Genomic DNA, 17,527 nt, shown 5'->3' with positions numbered 1-17,527 from the left:
GTAGTTCCAACCTGAGCACTACATCTGAATTTATCACCCTCCAACCACGGCAATTTACAAGTGGCCTACACTTTGCAACTCTAACAAAGAGCAAGGTGAGTTCCCTGAATTCAGGAACAGATTGCCACTCCTTAGAGCTGAAGCAGAGTAAGAAGAGGCAATACAGGACTAAGTTAAGGGGTAGTTTTCAGGTGAACTTACATCGCTCTGGAGGTCGTAGGCTTGCCTGGCATGAATGACATCGTTCTGGTCGGGCAGGCAGATCCACTGGTGCAGGTAATGCCGGTAGTCGGCATCGCTCACCAGGGCCTGCCCGTGCTTGGCTGACACGATGGACATCATATCCACTGGCAGGTGGCACTGGGTCTTCTGCTTGGCAAAGTGCTTCTTGTACTCTCGTTCGCTCTGAACTTTGGCTACGTCCAGGGCAAACTGGATTTTGGAATCTCCCTTTGCGTTTGGCACTCCCACGTAGTGTCCTTTCTGCTTCTCGTGCTCCAGCTTGTATTTGTACTGGGGGCAGAGCAGAGGTCACCATCAGTAACAGCTAGCAAGAAAGAGCTCTTGGAGCATGGGAGATGCCTCTTTTGGCACTTACATCACTGGCAATCTCTCTAGAAGCCTTGGCTGTCTTGATTGGAATTGCATCTGCTCTCAAATCATAGCTCATCTTCAGCTCGTCCCAAGCTCCTTTATATTGTTTCTGAAAAGACAGATAAAACATCACACACATGCCGAATGCTCTGACATTTTCCATTGCAGAAACAGAGCTTCCAGCCATTTATTTGCTGAAATACCATGAAATCTTTTGAGCAGTACTCCTGCTCCTAGCCATAAACGCAGTTACCTCTGAAACATGCAGCACCAGTTGTGCAACCTATAAAGCACAGAAGGGTGTTTGTAAAAGGGTAGAAAACATTTATATGCATTGGCTTCTCATCCATTTCAAGAAAATATTCCCTCGGTGGGGCACGATATTAATAATTTTTAAATAGCTGAATGCAAATATTTATTTTAAAATGGCTGAATAATTTAAGGATATTCAGTAGGGGGAAGAGAATGTCACAAGCCCTGTATGAGGACAGACTTCAATGAAATTCAAAGAGATTCAACATATTAGAATGATATAATCCACATACTATTTTAGAGAAAACAGAATGATAAACATACCTGGCTGTAATTAACAGCATTAGCCTTGGCTAGGTTGATTTCAGGGGTGTCTGGCATGATGTGGATCATAGTCTTGTCCTTTTCCCAGGCTTCTTTATATTTTGACTGTTAAAACAGTTATTTAATAATATCATCAGACTTACAGAATTTCACATATCAATAACATAAAATCCCAAAGATCTTTCCTGAACTATCATCTCTAAAGAGTAAAATGTTTGGAAAAGCGTTAAACTTAAAACGCCACGGATCAGTTTTATATTTTAGCTGTGAGATTTCTCTTTAGCTTTAGTTTCTAGTGTGGAAGCAGCTTTGGGGAGGTTGGAACGTACAATGCTGATCTGTTCAGCGTTGGTTTTGGCCAGAACAACATCTGGGGAATCCACAACACTGGTGTACTTCACGCTGTCAATGGGGGTCCGATACACGTTGTCACTCAGGAGATCCTGGGCATTCTTCACCCTCCTAATTTCTGGAGAGTCGTTGGGCAACCACCCAATTCCACGGAGCCACTCCAGGTCTGACCTGTACACAGCCTGGGTGCGATGGTCAGAAAAGGAAAATATTGTTTAAAATGATTGTCTTAATAATTTTAAGCTATGCAAAGCAGATTTTGTTATATAAACTTAGCTAGAGTCAGATGAATCCTTTTTATAGACAGGAGATGTTCAGTGTCATAAGTAAAATTAAATCTGGCAACAAGGTTTTAAGTAGTTCAGTTCTTACACAACACATTCTAAACCTTGTAATGAGAAACTGAAAGGAGTTGCAGTTAAAGATGATTAATATTAAAAGCTTACAAGAGTCTTCCTGTCCCTTCCAAAACACTTATTCCTCTAGTAATTCCAACAATTTACAAGTCCTAACAAAACTCCAAGCTGCCTACCAGGAAAATTGACAAACAGCAAGGAACAGGAACCTCATCTCCAAAGCTTGTAATTGAAGCAGTGGAAGAGTAACTGATAAGCAGCAAAGCCAGGTCAGGAAATCAGCTGCACTGACTCCTGCTTTGCATTCAGCCACTAAAACCTCTCACTGGCTACCTCACAGAGTTTTCTTCCAATTAAATAAATTTCAAAGCTGACTCAAGCAAACAGAAGTAACAAAAGCCACCTGATTCCAAGGCAGCAAACAGCTCTTATTCAAGTCACATCAAAGCAAGAAAGGCAAATCCTTCAGCCTCTCCAAATCATACCTGTCTAAAAGCATTATGCAACATATTATCAACTAAAGTTTTACAAAATTCAGAGATAAAACCAATCCTTTTGAAGGGTGTAAAAGAGCACATAATAGCAGTAACAAAAAGTTTAAGAAAACAGTCTAAATATAGATCTGTTGTGACTGTACAGCATTGAACAATCAGAAAAAGGCTATAACCTATTAAATAATAAAACTACACATCTCTATAGGTACTCACGTCGCTCTGGAGGTCGTAGGCCTGGCGTGCGTGGATCACGTCGTTCTGGTCAGGAAGGCAGGTCCACTGGTGCAGGTACTGCCTGTAGTCAATGTCACTGACCAGGGTCTGGCACTCCTTGGCTGCCTGCACCGACATGGCATCCACGGGGATGTGGATCTGGGTCTTGGAATCGTTGTAGGCCTTCTTGTAGAGGCGGTCGTTCTGCAGGGCCATGGCGCGCGCGGCCCACGCCAGCTTCGGGTCCTCCTTGGCACTGGGGCACCCGATGTAGTGGCCTTTCTCCTTCTCGTGGGTTTCTTTGTACTTGTACTGGAAATGCAGAGAGAACAGAAGGTGTGTTGGTCACCTGGACACAGCCACCAGACTCAGGCTGCCAACCTGAGCTTCACTCAGTTCTGCTGAGACACAAGCACCACATGAGGAGAAGGCTGTACCTCACTGGCAATGTCTCTGGAGGCCTTGGCTTGTTGGATGGGAATGGCATCTGCTCTTAGGTCGTAGCTTTTCGCCTTGGCCTCATCCCAGGCTTTCTGGTAATGTTTCTGTAAAGAAAACAAATCACCTTCATTAAACACAGTTCAATGCCTTCTCTAAAAACCTACATGCTTGGAACGACCAGCTTGGGAGCCCCATTTGCTTCCTGAAACTGGCAGAGTTGCTATAATGAACCTGGCAAGTGTCTCAACAGAAAACTCATGACTTGAAGTAGGTGCAAAATTAAAACACAAAGAGGCAGCAGAAATATTTGTGAAGACAGACCACTGTCTGCAGATTCCAACAACTCCTCCATGGAATGTATTTGGCAGGTTTTGCCAAAGGAAGCAGGAGTTTTGTGGAACTGCGCACTGAGCTTTGGAGTTTGTTCACGAACACTCAACCTCTTGGTAGGCTGAGAGGTGATAAAAAGCCTCTTCATGTAATTTCCTCTTTACAAGCACATTAGAAGGTGAGTTTGTGCACCACTATTTACAGCAAAAACTGGAAGAACAATTGCCAGCTTTCATTTTCTAACATTTCACAAATATTTCATTTATTCTCTTACATTGCTGATGTTGAGAGCATTGACTTTGGACTGCAGCATGACAGGAGTGTCTGAAGGAAGGGAAATCTGGGTCTTGTCTTTATCCCAGGCCTCACGATACAGACGCTGTGGAGAAAGGAAGAACAGCGGCAATTCAGTATGGTGAGAACAAAACACCGAGAGCAATTCTTCAGTAATTCCAATTTGCAAAACTTCCCAACTTGTCGCCTTGATTTTTAAGTGTTTTCTTTTATAGTTCTTTTGAAAGTTTTAAAGTTCTCATAAAACTTCTTCAGTCTTCTGATAAAGTTTACACATTTGTACTGGAGTTCTCACACACTGTTCATGTAAATAATTGTTTTGCATTCTTCTTTGTGGGAGGAGAGAATTGATGGACTTTTGGTTTGACCAGTGTGGTTGGAGAGGTGGCGATTCCATCCTCCAATCCACTGCCACTTTTTGGAATTCTATATATTGTGAGGTCAGAAATAAAATTGTCTCTTTTTCTCTCTTGGACTCACCAAGCTTCTGTGTGCTCATTTCGTGTCCAATAGCAACACCAACTCATCATTCCCACCATAGAAATTCTACTCTCCACCAGAAAGAAGTGAAATGTGAAAGAGGAGCTTACATCACTGAGCTGCATGGCATTGGTTTTGGCCAGGACAACGTCTGGGGAGTCAGCGATGCTGGTGAACTTCAGCTGCTCCGGCCGCGTGCGGTACAGGCGGTCGCTGAGGAGCTCCTGGGCCTTCTTGGCTTTGACCACGTCCACAGACCCTTCTGTCAGCCAGCCAATGCCTCGCAGCCATTCCAGGTCGGACTTGTACACGTTCTACAAACAAACCAAGGGTTATTGGCAGAGGTATTTGCGGGTATATTGCAGAGGTAACTCTTAGCCCAGAGAGCTGGTGGACTCTCAGTTCCTGGAGATGTTCAAGACCAGTCTGGATGAGGCTCTGAATAACCAGGTCTACTGGAAGGTGTCCCTTGCCCATGGCAGGGGGTTGGAATAAGATGATCTTTTCCAATCCAAACCGTTTTGGGTTTCTGCAGCTCGAACTCTAAGTGCAAGAAGGTTTATCATAAGCCTTCCCCCAACTTATTCACTCTTGTATCAGGTCCTTTCTAGACACAGCACCCCTGATTTGCACAGAAACAATGGTACTCTTAATATACTGCATCCAAACCAGGGGCATAAGCTGCAAGTAGTCTGAAGGCAAACATTCCAAGACCAAGAAAACTTGGCTTCATTATGAACTGCCCCAAATATTTCAGGCACCCAGGCTGAAATCCTTCAGAAAGGATAAAATAAACATGCCAGAACCAACTGCAGGCCCAAAAATGTGCATTTGAAAGTATATTTGCCAGTCACTAACAAACAGAGCCTCACACAGCTGCCCTAAAGCATTCCTACAGTGATTGTCACTCACGTCGCTCTGGAGGTCGTAGGCCTGGCGTGCGTGGATCACGTCGTTCTGGTCAGGAAGGCAGGTCCACTGGTGCAGGTACTGCCTGTAGTCAATGTCACTGACCAGGGTCTGGCACTCCTTGGCTGCCTGCACCGACATGGCATCCACGGGGATGTGGATCTGGGTCTTGGAATCGTTGTAGGCCTTCTTGTAGAGGCGGTCGTTCTGCAGGGCCATGGCGCGCGCGGCCCACGCCAGCTTCGGGTCCTCCTTGGCACTGGGGCACCCAATGTAGTGGCCTTTCTCCTTCTCATGGGTTTCTTTGTACTTGTACTGGAAATGCAGAGAGAAGTGAATCTGGGATGAAGGTCCCATCATTTCCTATTGCTATTGATCACAAAAATACATATTCTTGTTTTTAAGGTAACTGAAAATAACTGTAAAGAAAGAACATACGTCACTCGCAATGTCTCTTGATGCTTTTGCAGTTTTGATTGGAATTGCATCAGCTCTCATGTCATAACCCTTCCTTTTGGCCTCTTCCCAGGCTTGGACATAAAGTTTCTACACAAGAGAAGACAGAAAATGGCTTATCAATATTCTGAAAAATGGGATTTCTACATTTCATAATTGTCTCTCAAATTTTTCATGAATGCGTGTTTCAGAACATCTTTATGATTAAAGAAATGCTGACTTAACTCTGAATTTCCACTAGTTCAGTAAATGTTTAAATGTCCTTACATTGCTAATGTTGGCTGCGTTGGCCTTTGCTAACAGAATGTCTGGTGTGTCAGGCATGACATGGATGGACTTCTTGTCTGCATCCCAGGCTTCCGTATACAGGCGCTGCAAGAGAGGAAAACAGCCCTTTACAAACAGTCCTTTATGAAATTATTTTACAATTACAATTATTTTACAAACTGCTAGGGGTAGTTCCAGTAAGCTCTAATACCCTGATACAGCAAAGTTTCTCTCTGAACAGCTCAAGAAGGAAAATTTTGTCCCTTCTCATTATTTCTCAGGTTAAGCTGGTGCAGCAAATGATAGATTTTGGATTGTGGAGAAACAGCCATAGGAGGAAAAGTGTATTAATTATTCTGTATAAGTTGTTTGATTATTTTATAAAGGAGGAGGTACTTAGTGACTTTGGCCCTCCAGATCTGGGATTTGTTGCAGAAGTTTCACATCCAGAGAACTTCAGGTATTTCCTCATCACTTGTTCATCATGCAGTATTACTCTTGGAAAAATCTGTGATTTAAGGGACTTTTGTCTGTAGATTTTTGCCAACTGCTCACTTCAGACTGAGCCCTGAGAGAACAGCTTTCCTGTACAATGGCTGAATTTGGACATTGACTTTCTCTATAATCCACAGGTTTTTCGGTTTACTTTGTATTTTGAATTTTTCACCTCATTAACAAGTTCTATTAATGGCAATACCACCCTCACCTTGTTCATGATCTCAGCATTTTGCTTGGCTAAGACCATGGCCAAGGAATCGGTCACGCTGGTAAATTTGATTTTGTCTGCAGGCTGCCGATACTTCCTGTCACTGAGGATTTCTCCAGCTTTCTTGGCTTTCTCAACTTCCAAGGAACCAATAGGAACCCATCCAATGCCTCTCAGCCATTCCAGGTCTGATTTGTAAACAGCCTGAAAAAATTTGAAAGTTTGTTATATATGGGCAAGTGTGAAAAATTTGAAAGTTTGTTATATATGGGCAAGTGTGATCAAATATTAAAATTAATATAAACAAGCACATACAATATGAACAACTGGGTATGTTTCTGAGGATGTGGTTATGAAAACAACTTGGTTTTGAAGACTAAGTAAAATAATTATTAAATAAGAGAAATAAAAGCGGTATTGGAGCACAATGCTAGTATCAGAAAAACATACAAATTATACCTCAGGTTAAGAACTGAAAAAATAGAATCAAACATGTATTTGATGAAAGAATTGAAAGAATGAAAACATTTCAACAAGTCTGATGCAACTGACTAGAGGCTTATTATCCATATTTTAAAAACTAGATTGTGAAAGACTTAATTCTGTATTACAGAATTACTGTATCACAGAATTACCGCACTACAGAAATACTGTACTACAGAAATACTGTGTTACAAATTTAAGGATTTGCTCACATCACTCTGCAGGTCGTAGGCTTGCTTGGCGTGGATCACGTCGTTCTGGTCAGGCAGGCAGATCCACTGGTGCAGGTAGTGCCGGTAGTCAATGTCACTGACCAACCCTTGGCACTTCTTGGCCAACACTACCCCCAGCATGTCCACGGGGCTGCTGAACCTTGTCTTGGACTTCTCAAAGTCCTTCTTGTACTCCCTGTCACTCTGGATCTTGGCCACGTGCATCGACCACATCATCTTGGGGTCGTCCTCGATGTTCCTGGCCCCAATGTGGTGGCCCAGCTGCTTGCGATACCCTTCCTTGTACTTGTACTGCAGGAAAAAAAATCCATATATGTATATATTTATATATTTTATCCTTTTTTAACACAAAGCATTTAAATAGATTTCTTGGTAGAAAAATAAGGAGCATAAAAAGCTGTTACCCTCTGTCTTCTAGTGATATTGCCTAATCCTTTAAACAAAACCTGTCCCAGTCATTGCAGAGTTTTTTCCCTGGTTTTGTATTCCAATGTTTTGGACTTCAATGTGACACTGAAACAGAATTATTTCTTTCCTCCAGAAAAGACGTGCATTTAAACTTTAAGAATTTATTTACTTACATATCTCTTTTGGGGACAAATTTTAAAGTACTTCCAATATTGAATCAGAAATTATCTTCACAAACTCTAGCACAGACTCCTACATCTTTTTGTTCATCCTACTTGAACATCCATGGATAGCAATGGGGGGCATATAAAAAATCTTCATATTATTATATTTATTCATTACTGTGATGCATAACACATACAAAAATATTGGCTATCCATATTTTTTTGTGCACTTAAGGCATGTGGTAGAATCACTATGAAAACAGATTTCTATATTATCTATTTTGTGAAATGTGATATTAGCAAACAAGTGAACAAAGATTCTAATTCTTTTCCATTACCAAATCCACAGAGACATGAGAACAAAGCCTGCTCACCTCACTGGCAATCTCCCTCGAGGCTTTGGCAGACTGAATGGGAATGGCATCAAAACGCAAATCGTAGCCCTTCTTCTTCGACTCCTCCAAGGCCAGTTTGTACATTTTCTGTGAGAAAGAGTCACATCTTAGTTTCAAAAAACAAAATTCAAAATTGCGTTTCGGTTCAGCACAACTGTGCAGTAAAACAAATGAAGTCCAATGAACAATATTGTTCCTCTTCAGACAATTTAAATACTGTTTTCTAGAAATAAAAACAACCGATTTCAAAGACCTTATAATTTTATTGTAGATGTTTGGAAAATGGAAATCATTTAGGGAATGCAAAGACTGGAACATTTAAAAAGCTAAATTACCTATTTCCACAACTTGCTATAGAAATGTTTTCTCATTTATGGGGGATAATATATTTTTAATGAAAATATATTTTTGTGGAAGAACAACTCTGATTTCAGCATGGGAACAGACCATTTGTGAAAATAAACAACACGACAATATTCTACCATTAATAAAAAATCAAAGGTGACAAAAGTGTACTTGTCAGAAGTACAAGTTAATTGTCTCAGATTTCAGTTGCACTCACCTCACTGTAGTTCACTCTGTTTTGTTTGGCCAGCAGGATTTCTGGGGTGTCAGGCATGACATGAATCGTGGTCTTGTCTTTGTTCCACGCTTCAGTGTACAAGCGCTAAAAAAGAAAACAGGAAGAGATTGATATGGCATTCAAAACCAGGTTAATATCTCATTAGTCATGGAAAACACATTAATTAAAATGATAGGAACCTGGTCTAGTGGAAGTTGTCCCTTCCCATGGCAGGGGGTTGGAACAAAATGACCTTTAATGTCCATTCTAACCAAAACCATTTTATGACACTATAAGATATAGTATGAATATTCTGGTATGTGTTAATCCAGTAAAAGTAACATCAACAAAAGGAGACTTTATCTGAGGGATTTTAAAAACATTAAGGAAACTTCCACATTGCTTCAGAATAATGAATAAACCAAAGCATTAATAGTGCCCAATGCACACACAGGTCAAGGAAAAAATTTGAATGCAAAATGAAGAATATTACACAAATTTGAGTCTTCCATTACCTGACCTTAGAGTTATGAGTGAAATACCAAGAACACACTGATTGAAAACGCATCATGCCTGAACTGCAGCATTGCTCGTGCTCAGTTCACTCCCAGCCCTGCCTCCAGGGCTGAGGCAGACACCCCTGATGTGTCACCCAGAGGGATCAGGACTCACCTTGTTCATGGTGTCTGCGTTCTGCTTGGCCAACACCATCTCCAGGGAATCCGTGACACTGGTGAACTTGATGGTGTCCGGACGCTGGCGGTAAATTTTGTCACTCAGGATCTCCCCTGCCTTCTTGGCTTTCTCAACTTCCAAGGAACCAATTGGGACCCAGCCAATGCCCCGCAGCCATTCCAGGTCAGATTTGTAGCAGTTCTGTTACAATAAAAAAAATTACACAGGTTATTTTAATAAAATAATCATAATACAGTATGTTACACAGTGCATCTTTCCAAAGGAAAATAACCTTCCTATCAGCTGTTCATTCAAACAAATGCAAAGCTGTAAAGAAAATTGTGGAAAAAATGACAACATTTCACCTACATTAAGGGTGAAACCATTATCCAACTATCACAGAATGGTAAATAATAAATGGTCCAAATCCTAGAATTACAGATTTTCATTTAAATACCAGTTAGTTAATATAACCTCTATATTGGCATCAATTAACTGTGAAACTTAAAAATAAATCCCAAGAAGTTGGTTCTACCATATCAGAACAAGATGGCCTGATCCAACTATGTAAAATATCAAATACATTCCTCAGCAAAAATCAAATGCCAGAGAACTCACATCACTCTGCAGCTCGTAAGCTTGCTTGGCGTGGATCACGTCGTTCTGGTCGGGCAGGCAGATCCACTGGTGCAGGTAGTGCCGGTAGTCGGCGTCGCTCACCAGCTGCTGGCACTTCTTGGCCAACACAATTCCCAGCATGTCCACGGGGCTGCTGAACCTTGTCTTGGACTTCTCAAAGTCCTTCTTGTACTCCCTGTCACTCTGGATCTTGGCCACGTGCATCGACCACATCATCTTGGGGTCGTCCTCGATGTTCCTGGCCCCAATGTGGTGGCCCAGCTGCTTGCGATACCCTTCCTTGTACTTGTACTGAAACAGAAGAGATTTAAATTATTTGGTGTACTGACAAATTAATAAATAATTCTAACAGTTTAACATTCTCATTATTTTGTAAAGATAAATATATGATGTAAGCCTTTCTGCTCTGGGTTTAATTTTCACATAAGAAGCTTTTTTATTTGATATAGTTACCTATGAGTTTTTATATAACACACTTTCAATCACTAAACATTTAATGCCACATTCTAACAAGTTTGGTACTTCACATTCTTTTACTATTAAGATTAAATTGTAAATATTAAATTACTTTACAAACTTTTTATAAAACTCCTTGATTAAAATCATATGACTTGTTCTGAATACAAAGAGTTGAAATATCCAACTTGAGAGTAAACAAGGAGCATAAAAATCAGTTATCCTGCATCTCTCAGTGATGCTGCCTTACCAGAAGCACAAGCTCTCATAGTCATTGTATAGTTTATCCCTGTTTTTATGTTCAGACATCTTGAATTTCATTATGACACTTGACCAGAAATATTGTTTGAATCAGTAATTAACCTGACAAACTCTATCATTGGTTCATACACATTTTTGACCATGCTGCTTGAATATCCATGGACATCAACAGAAGTATTGCAGGGGGCATATTAATAATCTTCACATTATTATATCTATTTATTACACTGATATATTCCTCACAATAAAAATAATGGCTCCCCCTTTCTTCCATGCACTAAAGGCAATGTAGTGGAATCATTACAAAGGTTCACTATGAAAATATATTTCAATATTATCTATTCTACGAAGTATGACAGTAGGAAATATTATGATTCTTTTCCATTACCAAATCCACAGAGACATGAGAACAAGGCCTGCTCACCTCACTGGCAATCTCCCTGGAGGCTTTGGCAGACTGAATGGGAATGGCATCAAAACGCAAATCATAGCCCTTCTTCTTCGACTCCTCCAAGGCCAGTCTGTACATTTTCTGTGAGAAAAAAAATCACAATTGAGTTTGAAAAACAAAATAGTTTTTGAATAGTTTTTTCAGTTCAGCACATCTGAGTAATAAAACCATTCAAGCCCCTAAACAATAGTGTTGATTTTCAGTCAACCTAAACATCTTCAGCCCAGCTCTACATTCACTAGAAAGTAAACAACTGCGGATTTCACAGAACTTGTAATTTTAACGTATATGATTGGAAAATGGGAATCATTGAGGAAAAGCAAAGCAAGACTAGTTATTTCCCTACCTTGCTGTAGAAATTATTTCTAATTTTTGGGGGATAATATATTTCAGTAGCCCAATTAGATATCCAGGAGTTCAATTTCTGGCACAACTCTGATTTCAGCATGGGAACAGACCATTTGTGAAAATAAACAACACGACAATATTCTACCATTAATAAAAAATCAAAGGTGACAAAAGTGTACTTGTCAGAAGTACAAGTTAATTGTCTCAGATTCCAGTTGCACTCACCTCACTGTAGTTCACTCTGTTTTGTTTGGCCAGCAGGATTTCTGGGGTGTCAGGCATGACATGAATCGTGGTCTTGTCTTTGTTCCACGCTTCAGTGTACAAGCGCTAAAAAAGAAAACAGGAAGAGATTGATATGGCATTCAAAACCAGGTTAATATTTCAATAATCAGGGAAAACATAGACCATACCAAATTAAAATACAGGAAATGTAACAGGGATAATCAGGTAATTAGGAAAAGACAGTATTAACAAAAGGAAGATTGACTTGTGGAAATGCAACAACACTTAAAAAACACCACACTGATTAAGGAGAAGGAATAAACAAATGAGCATTGCTTGTGCTCAGTTCACTCCCAGTCCTGCCTCCAGGGCTGAGGCAGACACCCCTGATGTGTCACCCAGAGGGATCAGGACTCACCTTGTTCATGGTGTCTGCGTTCTGCTTGGCCAACACCATCTCCAGGGAATCCGTGACACTGGTGAACTTGATGGTGTCCGGACGCTGGCGGTAAATTTTGTCACTCAGGATCTCCCCTGCCTTCTTGGCTTTCTCAACTTCCAAGGAACCAATTGGGACCCAGCCAATGCCCCGCAGCCATTCCAGGTCAGATTTGTAGCAGTTCTGTTTAAAAATAGAAAAAAAATCACCCACACAGGTTATTCTATCAATAATAACAATAATGCAACTTACATGGTGAATAGCTCACCCATCAGTAACCTCACCATCAACTTAACAATTAATGTAAATAAATTCAAAGTACAAGAGAAAATACAGAAAAAACAAGTCCATTTCCACTATATTAAGGCTGAAGCCATTATCCAACTATCACAGAATAGTAAATGATAGATAGCAATTCTGGTGTTAGAGGATTTCATTGAAGCATCAATTAGTAAACACATCCTGTTGGAGAGCTTAGTTTCAAACAGCCACAAAATTTAAAAATAAATCTCAGAATGTTGGTTCTACCACATCAGAACAAGATGGCCTGATCCAACTATGTAAAATATCAAATACATTCCTCAGCAAAAATCAAATGCCAGAGAACTCACATCACTCTGCAGCTCGTAAGCTTGCTTGGCGTGGATCACGTCGTTCTGGTCGGGCAGGCAGATCCACTGGTGCAGGTAGTGCCGGTAGTCGGCGTCGCTCACCAGCTGCTGGCACTTCTTGGCCAACACAATTCCCAGCATGTCCACGGGGCTGCTGAACCTTGTCTTGGACTTCTCAAAGTCCTTCTTGTACTCCCTGTCACTCTGGATCTTGGCCACGTGCATCGACCACATCATCTTGGGGTCATCCTCGATGTTCCTGGCCCCAATGTGGTGGCCCAGCTGCTTGCGATACCCTTCCTTGTACATGTACTGAAACACAAACCAAGATATTACATTTCTGCATCACCTAAAAATATCCGTTTCTCATATTAAATATTTCTAGCAATAACCTTTCCAAACTTATCTATAACCTACCATTAAAAAAAAAACCCAGTCAAATCAATTCTCATGCTAATAATATTCCAGGACTAAGGTTTCTTGCTATTTGAGTTGGAACCCTAAACAGAATTTTTTTATCATTTTCCTTTTTGAAGAAATGTGCCTTACTAATATTAGTGAGAAATAATCCTGGTCTTAATAAATGCTTTTAATCCTTATTACATATAATGATACACATACTGTAAACACTTATAGGGCTATGATCTATACAATTATCATGATAGCAGCATTATATTGTTCTTATAATTATCAAATTTATTTTTTTAACATACATTATAATTTTCTTGCAAAAATCTACTACTTAAGGTCACAGTTTAACTGCAGTGCCTTTTACAGGATCCAGCTGATAATTTTCAGGTTGCAGAGGAGAGATGTCAACATAGAAGGAAACAAAAAGTTAGATTCTTACATCACTGGCAATTTGCCTGGATGCTTTGGCTGCTTGGATGGGGATGGCATCAGCTCTCAAATCATAACCTTTCTTCTTTGCATCTTCCATGGCCTGTCTGTATTGTTTCTAGATGAAGAATTAAACAGTGGGACTCATGTAAGTTCCATAAGTTATACTCTTTGCAAAACAAATTGCTTGGAAGTAGATCTAATAATTGTGTTTAGATTTATTATAACCAGTTTTATCTACTTTAAACTCAAAACCTCAGATCAGTAGCTGATACAAATTCATGTCAAAGAAAGAGCTTTGCTGAATACATTTGTTAATTATTTTTTATTTTACTCCTTTAAATAATGTAACATTGACTACAATTTAGAGCTAAACTTTTCTTCTATACAAATGGAGTAAAACTTACTTTTAAAAACCACTGATATGTCTTACTGATGTGAACGTGTTTGCCTAAAATAATGTTGAACACTGGCATCACACCTTTTCAGAATTATGCTGGTAGTTACCTTTCTGGTACTAATTTTTGCCTTCCCAGCATTATGCACACTGGCAGGAATGACTCCCCAAAACTTCAGTGGAAACACACAACTTGTGTAGAATTTATGGAATTTCTTCTCACCAGTGCTCACTGTTCTATGTATGCACTACTACAAATATACAATGTTTTTAAAGTCACAATTTTTTTGATAAATATGGGAGTTACTTAAGGAAACTGATAGTGCCATCTCTAGGAGGTTTCCCAGAACATTCCTGATCCAGCCATGACACAGAGCAGTTGCATTTGGAGAGCTCCCACACTCACCAGGCTGTAGTTCTTCTTGTTCTCTCTTGCCAGTGTGATTTCAGGCGTGTCAGGCATGATGTGGATTTGTGTCTTGTCTTTATCCCAGGCCTCAGTGTACAAACGCTGCAGGAGAAACACAGCAGAGTATTTGGAGACATTCACAATTGATAACTGTGACAAATTAACTTAGTAATTCTCTAGGAAGATATTATTAAATCAGCTCTTGATGAAAACATGTTTCCCACTGATTACCAAAAATGGAACTTACATTTTTACAGCCCTACAGTGCTGAAATCTCACAGCACAGGCACAAGTCTGGGGCCCAGTCCTGTTTCAGGGTTTAGGCAGAGATTGTTGATGAATTACCTGATCAAATCCAGACTCACCTTGTTCATGGTGTCTGCATTCTGCTTGGCCAACACCATCGGGAGAGAATCTGGGATGCTGGTGAACTTGATGGTGTCTGGATGCTGGCGGTAAATTTTGTCACTCAGGATCTCCCCTGCCTTCTTGGCCTTCTCAACTTCCAAGGAACCAATTGGGACCCAGCCAATGCCCCGCAGCCACTCGAGGTCAGACTTGTAGCAGTTCTGTTACAAAATATAAAGGCAGCAGATAAAAATTTCACACTTTATATGATAATCAGCAGTTAATATATTCAAATTCCTTATTATGAAGGATGATATGGAGCTAATTCTGCTGTTTGGCTGTAAATAAACCTTCATAATGTCCTTACAGTCAGAGTTCTTCACTCCTCAAAATATAATGGCCTTGCTTTGAACAGGGAAAAAAATACAACGTGAAAAAACACTATATCAGAGTAACTACTCTAGTTTATATTCCAAGGAAAGTACAAACATTTCAGTAGTCCAGGGCTTATCAGCAAGTACTCACATCACTCTGCAGGTCATAGGCTTCCTTAGCATGGATCACATCATTCTGGTCTGGCAGACAAGTCCATTCATGGAGGTAGTGCCGATAATCAACGTCACTGACCAGCTCCTGGCATTTCTTGGCCAACACTACTCCCAGCATGTCCACAGGGCTGCTGAACCTTGTCTTGGACTTCTCAAAGTCCTTCTTATACTCCCTATCACTCTGGATCTTGGCCACGTGCATCGACCACATCATCTTGGGGTCATCCTCGATGTTCCTGGCCCCAATGTGGTGGCCCAGCTGCTTGCGATACCCTTCCTTGTACTTGTACTGTGGACAAAAGAATGTTCAATGAGTGTTACTTCAGGGTTTTTATACGACCCCAGCAGCCCCTGTGACACCACCTCCAGAAAACATAGCAGCTGAAGCCACAGAGATTTTTAAAGAAAGAAAGGATTCAGTCCGAGTGTGTGCTCAAGGGCTGCTGTGCACTCACATCACTGGCAATGTCCCGGGAGGCTTTGGCAGACTGGATGGGAATGGCATCTGCCCGCATGTCGTAGCCCTTCTTCTTCTCCTCCTCCATCGCCTGCTTGTACAGTTTCTGCAACAGACACCACCAGGCCCTCAGACAACGCTGCTGCCTGGACACGGCAGCGCCCAGGGACACACCCTGCACCCTCAACAACCACCCACCTCGCTGAAGTTCACTTTGTTCTGCTGGGCCAGCAGGATCCCAGGGGTGTCCGGCATGATGTGAATGCTGGTTTTGTCCTTCTCCCAGGCTGAGATGTACGAGCGCTGGAAACGAGGAGCACAGGAAACAAGAGCACACAGGTTTAGGGAAACAAACTCAATGAGCAAATCAGGTCCACAAAACAAAGCAAGAGGCCTCTACTTTGCACTATTCCAGAAACACCTTTGTTTTCCCCAAACCTTTCTAATGCCTCACCCTTTTCTTTTCCACACGGTAACCCATTACTGCTCCAACCATAGAAATGAAAATTTCATCTCAAACAAGAAATACAAATCCCTGAGGCAAGAGGAATTTTCTCCCCTTGCACAACCTGGGCCATGGAAGGGCATAGAAAAACATCCGGGGAAAGGAAGATGCTCATCAAGATGCAAACACAAGGAAATCTCACTTGGTTCATGATTTCAGAGTTGTGCTTTGCCAGCACCATGGGCATCGAGTCAGGAAGGCTCGTGAATTTGATGGTGTCTGGGTGCTGCCGATACTTCTTGTCACTCAGGATCTCGCTCGCCCTCTTGTTCTTCTCAACGTCCAATGATCCAATTGGGGACCAGCCAATGCCCCTCAGCCACTGCAGGTCAGACTTGTACACGTTCTGAAGGACAGGAAAGGACACAAACAGCTCAGCAACCCCCTCGCTCCAAGCAACCTCATCTCCTACCACGGGAAGCTCCACTTAATGGAACATGTTCCACTGGGTCAACCCTCCAGCTTGTGCCACAAAAGTGACTACATAAGTTCAGCTCCCAGAAACCTGTCTGAGGTTACCAAGCAATCCACAAATCTCCTACCTCTATCTTCTTGGGATTGCCAGCAAAAACCTACCCCATTTGTGAATCTGCATCTGGCAGGGACATTGGAAGAGCCTTTTATCCCATCTCCTAAGGCTCTTCATACCATTCTCAGCTGCAAAATTTCTTGCCTTTGCCAACTCTTGGTTCTCCAGAAGACAAGGATTTGAATTCCCTTGACTTTCCCTTGCCACACAGACCTCCTCAAACAGGAAAATAGACAACCCAAGGCTGTCACACAGCCAGTGAAGAACAACTCACATCACTCTGCAGGTCGTACACTGTCTTGGCATGGACAACATCGTTCTGGTCCGGCAGGCACGTCCAGCGGTGCAGAGGGTGACGGTAATCAACGTCACTGACCAGCTCCTGGCATTTCTTGGCCAACACCACTCCCAGCATGTCCACGGGGCTGCTGAAGTTGGTCTTGGACTTCTCAAAGGCTTTCTTATACTCCCTGTCACTCTGGATCTTGGCCACGTGCATCGACCACATCATCTTGGGGTCGTCCTCAATGTTCCTGGCCCCGATGTGGTGGCCCAGCTGCTTGCGATATCCTTCCTTGTACTTGTACTATGGACAAAAGAATGTTCAATGAGTGTTACTTCAGGGTTTTTATACGACCCCAGCAGCCCCTGTGACACCACCGCCAGAAAACATAGCA

At 41.5% G+C, this 17,527-nt stretch overlaps 1 protein-coding gene across 23 annotated transcripts in view; it reads right to left on the bottom strand.

Moving 5' to 3' along the window:
• Positions 1-17,527, bottom strand: part of NEB (nebulin) — a 102,363-nt gene that overhangs the window by 55,496 nt on the left and 29,340 nt on the right. For all 23 annotated transcript variants that reach the window (XM_068195109.1, XM_068195087.1, XM_068195088.1 and 20 more), the window contains exons 48-76: positions 17,125-17,436; positions 16,464-16,667; positions 16,015-16,119; positions 15,815-15,922; positions 15,337-15,648; positions 14,829-15,032; positions 14,461-14,565; positions 13,668-13,775; positions 12,818-13,129; positions 12,186-12,389; positions 11,768-11,872; positions 11,168-11,275; positions 10,006-10,317; positions 9,385-9,588; positions 8,713-8,817; positions 8,130-8,237; positions 7,163-7,474; positions 6,468-6,671; positions 5,762-5,866; positions 5,477-5,584; positions 5,042-5,353; positions 4,240-4,443; positions 3,630-3,734; positions 3,022-3,129; positions 2,585-2,896; positions 1,500-1,703; positions 1,171-1,275; positions 599-703; positions 202-513 (exon numbers count right to left, since the gene is read on the bottom strand). In XM_068195109.1, coding sequence (XP_068051210.1) covers positions 202-513; positions 599-703; positions 1,171-1,275; positions 1,500-1,703; positions 2,585-2,896; positions 3,022-3,129; positions 3,630-3,734; positions 4,240-4,443; positions 5,042-5,353; positions 5,477-5,584; positions 5,762-5,866; positions 6,468-6,671; positions 7,163-7,474; positions 8,130-8,237; positions 8,713-8,817; positions 9,385-9,588; positions 10,006-10,317; positions 11,168-11,275; positions 11,768-11,872; positions 12,186-12,389; positions 12,818-13,129; positions 13,668-13,775; positions 14,461-14,565; positions 14,829-15,032; positions 15,337-15,648; positions 15,815-15,922; positions 16,015-16,119; positions 16,464-16,667; positions 17,125-17,436 — 5,412 coding nt within the window. The remainder of the gene's footprint in view (positions 1-201; positions 514-598; positions 704-1,170; positions 1,276-1,499; positions 1,704-2,584; positions 2,897-3,021; positions 3,130-3,629; positions 3,735-4,239; positions 4,444-5,041; positions 5,354-5,476; positions 5,585-5,761; positions 5,867-6,467; positions 6,672-7,162; positions 7,475-8,129; positions 8,238-8,712; positions 8,818-9,384; positions 9,589-10,005; positions 10,318-11,167; positions 11,276-11,767; positions 11,873-12,185; positions 12,390-12,817; positions 13,130-13,667; positions 13,776-14,460; positions 14,566-14,828; positions 15,033-15,336; positions 15,649-15,814; positions 15,923-16,014; positions 16,120-16,463; positions 16,668-17,124; positions 17,437-17,527) is intronic.

Source organism: Anomalospiza imberbis, chromosome 7 (assembly GCF_031753505.1).
Source record: "Anomalospiza imberbis isolate Cuckoo-Finch-1a 21T00152 chromosome 7, ASM3175350v1, whole genome shotgun sequence".
Taxonomy (NCBI): domain Eukaryota; kingdom Metazoa; phylum Chordata; class Aves; order Passeriformes; family Viduidae; genus Anomalospiza; species Anomalospiza imberbis.
This window is presented reverse-complemented; position numbering and strand designations above follow the sequence as displayed.